The sequence below is a fragment of the Littorina saxatilis genome, linkage group LG13, assembly GCF_037325665.1.
Source record: "Littorina saxatilis isolate snail1 linkage group LG13, US_GU_Lsax_2.0, whole genome shotgun sequence".
Taxonomy (NCBI): Eukaryota; Metazoa; Mollusca; class Gastropoda; order Littorinimorpha; family Littorinidae; genus Littorina; species Littorina saxatilis.
The window spans coordinates 2,340,430-2,350,182 of record NC_090257.1 but is presented as its reverse complement, the minus strand read 5'-3'; the positions used below and the strand labels follow the sequence as shown (position 1 = coordinate 2,350,182).

At 43.4% G+C, this 9,753-nt stretch overlaps 1 protein-coding gene across 1 annotated transcript; it reads right to left on the bottom strand.

Annotated features, from left to right (window-relative positions):
• Window positions 1-6,682: 6,682 nt before the first annotated feature.
• On the bottom strand, window positions 6,683-8,725 carry LOC138945924 (phospholipase A and acyltransferase 1-like). The gene is made up of 3 exons (XM_070317440.1): window positions 8,715-8,725; window positions 8,219-8,359; window positions 6,683-7,547 (listed from the first exon to the last, which is right to left on the bottom strand). The coding sequence occupies exons 1-3, from the start codon at window positions 8,723-8,725 to the stop codon at window positions 7,358-7,360; spliced, it is 342 nt and encodes a 113-aa protein (XP_070173541.1). The 3' UTR covers window positions 6,683-7,357.
• Window positions 8,726-9,753: the final 1,028 nt, after the last annotated feature.

Genomic DNA, 9,753 nt, shown 5'->3' with positions numbered 1-9,753 from the left:
GCTGCAGCCAAGGTCAGGGGTCCCGCACAAGGACCCTCAGCTCCTTGCCCTTCACGCTTGGATTCTGTCAGGAGATCTTTGAAGCGTGCCGGAGCTTCAAATCTCACTCTGGACTTGGTCCAGAAGGCACACAGGAGTTCGACATCATCCGTGTATGCTTCACACTGGGCTTCATGGAACCAGTGGTGTCGGTTAAACGGGGTTAATCCCCTTTCTCCTCGATCTATGGAGGTGGCCAACCATTTAGCGTGGTTGTCTTCTCAGAGCCGCTCAGCGTCTACTCTTAGAGTACGACGCTCTGCGATTTCGATTACACTCAAGCAGCTTGGACGCTCATCTCGTTGGATGGGATCATCGTGAGTGTAATAAAGGGTTCTGCCCTCAGGTTTTTTTCGGCAAGAACTCCGGTCCCAGCTTGGGATTTGCTGCTCGTCCTAGAGTTTTTACGGTCCTCAGTATTTGAACCTTTGCGAGACGCGAGTCTTGCCAATTTGACAAAGAAGGCTCTCATGCTTATTTTACTTGCCTCCGCTCGAAGGGGCAGCGAAGTTCACGCTCTTTCCGGTCTCGCGCAAGATATCTCTTTTGAGAGAGACGGCTCCATCACTTTACGGTTTTGTTCATCTTTTCTTGCGAAAAATCAAAAACCAGATCAGCCGTCCCCCGTTGTTTCTATTCAGCCGCTGAGCTCTATACTGCCTCTTGGTGACCCAGATATTGTGAACTGCCCGGTTCGAGTACTTCGGTCGTACTTGTCTCGCACGGCTCCGATAAGAGCTCTAACTAAGAAACTACTTTTTATTTCTGTTAACTCGGCTAGAGACAAGGATATTGTTGGAACAACTCTGGCGAGATAGTCTTCTACACTTATCAAGGAGGCTTATAAGTGGTGGCAGACGCATGGGGGGGGGGGGGGGGGGTTCTGCCCTTCCCTTACGTTTTCCTCGAACGCATGAGTCCAGAGCATGGGCTTCCCGCAGTGGGGCACTGCGGTTATGAAATTAAAGGCCCCTCCTGTTTTTGGAACCGCAGGAGCTTTCTAGTTTGCTGTTAGGTAGATTTTTGGTTCCTCTTTCCTGTCATGCTCTCTTTTTCTTCATGAATTCTTTTCTTTTTTCTGCCTTCTTGCTCATTCACCTGTATTTTTTCCAAAAATCTCTTCTCTTGCCGCTTGTCTCGCGATTCATGTATAGTTTAATCTGTTAGTGTTCTGATGTAAGTCCAGCAGTAGATAGGTTAAGCCTATTTTAACATACTGGAAACTGGTAATCTTCCAGTAGGTATTAATTTAGTTTTACTAAAGCCTGCTGGGACACAAGTAATGGGTTAGTGCATTTGTAAACAGGAATCGCTTGACAAGTGGCCCCCTTCATCCCCCCCTTCCTCGTCCTGATATGGCTCTGCGTAGTCGGCTGGACGTTAAGCAACAAATAAACAAACAAACAAACAAACAAAGAGCATGGGCTGCCTCTCTAGCTTTTCTGCGCTCAGGCAGAATCGCTGATGTGCTTAAGGCAGCTTATTGGACGTCGGATGACGTCTTCATCAACTACTACCTGAGGGACATTTCTAGTACCCGTCAGGACGGTAGTAACTGTTTACCAGTCATGGTGGCAGCGGGCCAGATTCTGACTAGGAATTAGGTGAGTTTCCCGCCATCTTGTGTAGCAATCTGCTGTATATATGTGAGTTGGAGTAAGAATATGTGATTTAATCGAAAATGTCAACAATACATTTTCATTTAATTAATATACTTACCCAACTCACATAGTAAATACCCTCCCTACCTACCCCGCAAACGTTATGTTTTGAAGGTGGTGTTTCATTGGGAATGTCTATACCGGCAGTATCTCTCGCGCATGTGCGGGCAGCCGGTGGGGAGGTAACTACAGGACCTTGACTACAAGGTTTGTTTTGTTTTGGGAGTTACCTCCCCCTGATACCAGGGTCAGTACTTCAATGTCTAAGCATCAAACGGAAGATAATCTCGACTTGTGTCTGTCTGTGTGTGTGTGTGTGTGTGTGTGTGTGTGTGTGTGTGTGTGTGTGTGTGTGTGTGTCTCTGTCTGTCCGTCTGTCTCTTTGTATGTGTGTGTGTGTGTGTTCGCGATGCACGGCCAAAGTTCTCGATGGATCTGCTTCAAATTTGGTGGGCATTTTCAGGTAATTGGACTGGGTGGCCGAGTGGTAACGCACTTGCGCTCGGAAGCGAGAGGTTGCGAGTTCGACCCTGGGTCAGGGCGTTAGCAATTTTCTCCCCCCTTTCCTAACCTAGGTGGTGGGTTCAAGTGCTAGTCTTTCGGATGAGACGAAAAACCGAGGTCCCTTCGTGTACACTACATTGGGGTGTGCACGTTAAAGATCCCACGATTGACAAAAGGGTCTTTCCTGGCAAAATTGTATAGGCATAGATAAAAAATGTCCACCAAAATACCCGTGTGACTTGGAATAATAGGCCGTGAAAAGTAGGATATGCGCCGAAATGGCTGCGATCTGCTGGTCGATGTGAATGCGTGATGTATTGTGTAAAAAAATTCATTCTCACACGGCATAAATAGATCCCTGCGCCTTGAGTCCGAGTCTGGAGATACGCGCGCGATATAAGACTTCATATAATATTAATAATAGACCCCGGACACAACCTGGTCGATGAGAATTTTCAACACGTGCTCTCAGCGCGCAGCGCTGAACCGATTTTGGTTTTTCTGTTCATCTTCCCATATCCATTCCCAGTAACTCTTCCTTATCTTCTCCAGTGTTTTGCGTTTATCTCCCTTCCTTCGTGTGGCGTCAATCCATATTCCCGTTACTATTTTTAGAAGGTCATTGTCCACAACGCTCAATTCATATTCCCGTTACTATTTTTAGAAGGTCACTGTCCACAACGCTTTCATCCCGGCGAAGCCGGGTACTACTCTTCCTTATCTTCTCCAGTGTTTTGCGCGTTTATCTCCCTTCCTTCGTACGGTGCGCCGGCAAAGCCGGCGTACACCCGGCCAAGCCGGGTCCCCGGCGAAGCCGGGTATTCGGCTCTACTTCTTCCCGGCACATGTATGCAAATGTACACACACACACACACACACACACACACACACACGCACACACGCACGCACACACGCACGCACACACACACTGACACACACACACACACACACAAACACACACACACACAAACACACACACACACAAACACACACACACACACACACACACACATACACCGTGACACACACACACACACTTACAATCACATTGAGCCGATTGTATTTCAGACTTGTGTGCTTCAACGCAGGTATTACTATACAGCAGAACGTGACACATCAACTTATTGCGGTTAGACGGTGCTGAATAGGGTCAAATCAAATCAAATCAAATCAAATTTTATTTTACGAGGGTTGTGGCATAAGCAATATAAACGAGCTTCTTTTTAACCAGCCCTCGCTAATTCTAATCTTAAATACATATATATATATATATACAAACGTAAAACAATTACAAAAGATAAGCATGACAGTAAACATTTTTTTTTTTTAAATGAAAATAAAAAAAAGGCAGAAAAACTATTCACATGGCTATATACACGTTGTAGGCTATACATACATTCTTGCGTTATGAAACACTGATGCTTTATGGACAGATATGATCAATATGAAAATAATCAGAACGAAGTCTTCCATCACTGTGACTTTTCGTAATTTGACATTAAATGTAATGAGAGGTGTTTTTTGAGGGTGGGGGTTGGAGGGAGTTGGGGTGGTTTCAGGTGGAGGATAGTAAACAACCTATCTATATAACCATGACTAATATCTATAATCAAATTAGTTGTCTGTAAAAATAGACCTTGGCGTGTTTGGCAGCATCCCCATTGAAAAAAACAGAGCAACCATTTTGGTCGACAAATCGGGTAATCCCGATTGACGGGAACATGCACGACGTACAAACAAAGACAGGCGCATGCTGCAGAATTTGTTATGCTTTCGCATAGAGGCTCTTAGGAAAGAGGGGTAAAGAGATGCAGGGAAGGCTGGTGAGGGGTCATCCTGAACTCAGGTCAAAATGAGTTCGGCTCATTCTCTCCATGACCGGACGCGACAGTCCTACGCGAATCTATCAAAACTAGGAATACAGAGTTATCTCCCATATGTTTTTCGCGAGTACTGATCTAAATTTGAGATCAGTGTTCGCGAGACGAAAATGATTGCAGATTGGCCGACTTCGACAATGATCTCCGTTCTGTTCTTTACAGTTATGATAAAGACATCGTTCTAAGGTCAAAACAAGTCGAAATTTTGGGACTGCTGCCCGAAGGAGACCGTAATATATGGTTGCATCACTACAGAAAAAATCGTCTGCTTCAGCGAACGCCGAAACCAAACGGTTGATTATAACGTGACACTTTTGCCATATTTAGAGTTGTATGCACAATAAATACAGCCGCGAAAAAATAGCTCCCTTGAAACTGTCTTACAAATCAATTCCTTTGTAATCTAAAAATTACACAATACCATGAAAAATCATTATCGACGATCGCGAATCTGCGTATATCAATAATACATTACAAAAAGCTCTAAATATGTACAACAAATCGGTTTCCTTGCCAGACAAGGAAACTCAAGGCATCCTGTCAGGGAGAGAATGAGTCGAACTCATTTTGACCTGAGTTCAGGATGGGTGAGGGGTTAGTAATGTATCACGCCTTTGTAGAATTTTAATGCACGCATACCAACATCAAAGCAGACTAACAAAAACTTCAACAAAAACTTAATTGGAGACAGGAACACACACACACACACACACACACACACGCACACACACACACACAAAAGCACACACACACAACCGCACACACACACACAAACGCACGTGAACACACACACATACATACTCAGGCCTGGATACACACGCACGCACACACGGCACACGCACACACAAACGCATGTGCGCCTGCAAACAGAGACCGTACCAAAACACTGAAGAATAGTGTTTGTTTATGCCGTTTATTTCAAGGCATTTTATTAATCTTTATTCTGTTACCAATTCTCAGATGGCCATTTTCAAAGAGTAAACACAAATATTATGGAAATGATATTGGAAGAAGCCGGAGATTGAAAATGCTGTACATGATAATTATTAAACAGATTGCAAATATTCAAGGGCATAATGTGGCTTTAAGCAGTTCTTTCAAGAAAGAAAGAACACAAAACGTTTTAAAATAGATCACGATTCTTTCCTTTGACAAACGCTCTCGTGTAGAATATAGTACTTTATGGTCAAAACCCTACACATTTAATTTGAATAGTTCGTTTTAGATACAAAGCTATTTGTAGATTGAAGTACACATAAATGAAATTGATCATTGAAAAAGCAACTCAAACGAAATCTTTCAAGCGCTTTAATTCAAAGCAATTCTATGCAGTTTTATTTCCAATACCAGTTGTTATTCCAGTCTCCCCTCCGTCCTTCCATGGCCTACTTGGAAGACTAGTTTGGCGATGTCAAACTTACTGATAGGATACATACAGGCACAGGCACACAAACGTACACATTGTGCACCATCTACATCATGTCCAAGATCATCAACGTAGCTGAAGAACGTGGAACGTGCAAACGACAAATATTTGTCCATGACTTCTTTGCTTATTGCTCAACCCCGAAGCGAAACCAGTTCACCAAGTGTGTTTTTTTTTAAATTTTATATTTCCAGGTTTTTGCATTGAATAACAAAATCCTTCCTCTCGAACGTATATTAAAAAATAAAAAATAAACAGTCTGTTTGCTCTTTCTGCACAGTTGGAATCCTTTGATCAATCAATTTCGTAAGTGACACAGTCATGTGTCAATCTGCAACATTGATACAACAAAAATATCCCACTCTACTACTCTACACACACGAACTGGCCAGGCTGTTAAGTTTAGTATGTTTCCAAGTGGGAGGTTGCCAATTTTACGTGTAAAAGCCTGGACAGATCTGGTGGTGCACATTGTTGATTTTGGTATGCGAACAAATAGAAGGGTATCAGCCTAACAAGAAGGAAATATGAGTCGAAATGAGTCGCATGTCACCTCGCGCGGTTCTGCGCTAGGCTTAATATAACTTAGTCCGGGGAGTGTCTGGTAACAGTGTGAGGGTCACCTTAGTCACAGGCTTATAACTCAAAGAGTTTTTGCTCTTTTCTGCAACGGTTTTCACCACTGGATAGAGCATACAAAACTCTTTAGGAAAATGTAAAAATATGAAAATCATGCAAGGGTGACATGTGACTCATTCCGTGGTGGAGGGTCACATATATTGACTGAGTCAGTACTGTTGCAGCGACTAATACAAAACAAGTTCAGCTTTTGCAGTTAAACGTATCGACAATGGATTCATCATAACTTGAATTCTTATGTAATGACTAGTGTCTTCAACAAACAAGAATGGTAGGTAGTTGGAACGTTTAATTAATGGCAAAACAAAACGTTAGATTTACTAGTAAGTCGACCAAGTGTTCTTTTAAGTAGACAGAAAGACGAACACTTATAAGGCAAAAAAACAAAACAAATAGGTGTGGTTAAGGTAACATAGCCACACACAAAAATAGGGTAGGAAGGTAGGCAATCACTTTTTTTAAAACTTTTTTTTCTAATGTGTACAAATGACAGGGAAATAAGTGTGCGACTCGAGCGCTTTCGCTTTCATTGCGTTTTCTACACTCTTTTTTTTTTGTTTTGTTTTTTTGACAAATGTAATAAAAAGTTATAGGGTCGGCCCCTAAAAATAGGGTAGGTCGGGTTACCGTAACCACACCTATTTTTTTTTTTAGGCCTAATACAAACTTATCTGAACATCATGAAACTCGCTTGCAATTTGATGCCGGCGAGGTAATGATTAATTACAAAATGTTGGAACGTTAGCAGTCTATCTGTGTTGGATGTATAAACAGTTATTGTTCTCGGTGTGTATTCTGAAGAAGTAACAATAAGTTTACGGGGTTCTCTCTCAATCAGGATGGTTTCTGGTTATCGGGTCACATCAACATCCAAAATGAAATGTAAGAAATCAAGTGTCGGGACACCACGTATTAGTATATAACACGTGTTAAGAATGATAAGTTATAAGATCATCGGTAGGCTATATTTGTGTTGGTGTCATACAAGTTTAAAGCCGTTTTTAAGGCACACAGACTTGATATAGTAGGAGGCCACAGAGCTAACTTTTGCGGTGCCAGCGACTTTGGATGTAGTCCAGACAAACACGCACAAAAACCAGAGCTACATCTGTCGCGCCCGCATACCAGCCGATGTTGGCCTTAAGGAATGGCGATTTCAGCCCCACGCTCTGGCATCTGATCCATGACGTACTCGGGGCAGTCGTCGACTATACCATGCCAAAATTGTTGGTGTAGTGGGTGACCTGCTCGCTGATGCCCTCCCCTTGTGTCACGCCAATGCCATCCCCGTAGCGACACCAGGTGGCGAAATGCTCGCAGTTCTTGGAGAGAAGGTTGTAGCCTTTCTGTCCGAGCCTTTTCCGTGCTCGTTCTACGATCTCGTCCGGTGGCAGAGGCCTTGAAACAAAACAACAATCAAAATGAAAACAATCGAGTTTCTCCGAAGCTGAAGATGACTGCACTTATCATCCTCATCATCATCCTCATCATCATCCTCATCCTTCTCCTCCTCCTCCTCCTCCTCCTCATCATCATCCTTCTCCTCCTCCTCATTGTCATCATCATCATCATCATCATCATCCTTCTCCTCCTCCTCATCGTCATCATCATCATCATCATCATCCTTCTCCTCATTGTCATCATCATCATCATCATCCTTCTCCTCCTCCTCATCGTCATCATCATCATCATCATCATCATCATCATCATCATCATCATCATCATCATCATCCTTCTCCTCCTCCTCATTGTCATCATCGTCATCATCATCATCATCATCCTTCTCCTCCTCCTCATTGTCATCATCATCATCATCATCATCATCCTTCTCCTCCTCCTCATCGTCATCATCATCATCATCATCATCATCATCATCATCATCATCATCATCATCATCATCATCATCATCATCCTTCTCCTCCTCCTCATTGTCATCATCAGCAGCAGCAGCAGCAGCAGCAGCAGCAGCATCGTCGTCGTCACAGTAGCACGTTAAAGACCTCTAGCCACTTTTCCAACACCCAATAAACACCCTCGTTTCATGGTGGCTGGGGGGGCGGACTAAATACCTGTGTTTCTTATCCAGGTAGTTGGCAAGTTCTGCTTTCCTCTTTGGTCCAGCCACATCTCTCAGGCTGTCTACTCTGATCTCCGCTTTGGCGTCGTCCTGCTTCTGGGGATCCCCTGCCCTGTGAATAACTCTGCGTCTCCTAAAATTAAAAAAAGAGGTGTTTTATAGTTCAAAGGTAACTCGTGGCCATTGACAACGAGTGCGAAGAAGCCGCACATCGAACAGCTACATTTCTGTTTTTGTGTACAGATAGGTTCATGGAAATGAATAACCCTTCTTTGAGCCATGTGACGTCAAAGGCCGATTAAAATTCATATTTAGGTGGCTGGCCGAGACAAAACAAGTCCCGTAACGTGAAAAAAGCACATTTAGCCAATCATCTGCCGGACTGAAACTAAAAGATCAACACTAAAACATTTTTTTTAAATAACACAGCCACCACCGATGTTAACGTAAAGTAAATGTCCTCCCCCACTCCTGGCCAGCAAATGTACCCCTGCCTCATTTTGGGAGCCACTCCCTGTCGTGCACTTGGTCAAGCCTCCATGGACTTATATGGCTCTGGGTCACATAGCAAGTGTATAGCATTTAAGAAAGAAAACAAGAATGGGTAGGGATATCTTAACTTCAGACGAATAAAATCAGTACTTTAAAGCTTCGAAAACGAAGTGAATTGTTTCTGCTTTGTTTGTCGTCAGGTACCCACAGTAGTTGCCGAGTGGCAGTTGTCCAACAATTTCCTGCGGACGACTGCTGGCTAATAAGACAATTGCCGTTTGAACAGTTGCCTGTCGGGTAATTGCCGGTCAGATACACAATACAGTGGGACGTCCTTTTATGACTCCCCCCCCCCCCCCCCCGCCTATCTGGGACTGCCCCCATTTTGAGACATTGATTTTTGACTCACATGCGAAGCAAAAGTGAGTCTATGTACTCACCCGAGTCGTCCGTCCGTCCGTCCGTCCGTCCGGACGTCCGTCCGGACGTCCGTCCGTCCGGCCGTCCGGAAAACTTTAACGTTGGATATTTCTTGGACACTATTCAGTCTATCAGTACCAAATTTGGCAAGATGGTGTATGATGACAAGGCCCCCAAAAACATACTTAGCATCTTGACCTTGCTTCAAGGTCAAGGTCGCAGGGGCCATAAATGTTGCCTAAAAAACAGCTATTTTTCACATTTTTCCCATTTTCTCTGAAGTTTTTGAGATTGAATACCTCACCTATATATGATATATAGGGCAAAGTAAGCCCCATCTTTTGATACCAGTTTGGTTTACCTTGCTTCAAGGTCAAGGTCACAGGAGCTCTTCAAAGTTGGATTGTATACATATTTTGAAGTGACCTTGACCCTGAACTATGGAAGATAACTGTTTCAAACTTAAAAATTATGTGGGGCACATGTTATGCTTTCATCATGAGACACATTTGGTCACATATGATCAAGGTCAAGGTCACTTTGACCCTAATGAAATGTGACCAAAATAAGGTAGTGAACCACTAAAAGTGACCATATCTCATGGTAGAAAGAGCC

What these genes read in the sequence shown, in the direction of transcription:
- LOC138945924 (XM_070317440.1), bottom strand. An exon ending in TACCTGGATAAGAAACACAG is followed by an intron (nt 7,548 to 8,218) that starts GTATTTAGTCCG and finishes TTTTGTTTCAAG; the next exon opens with GCCTCTGCCACCGGACGAGA.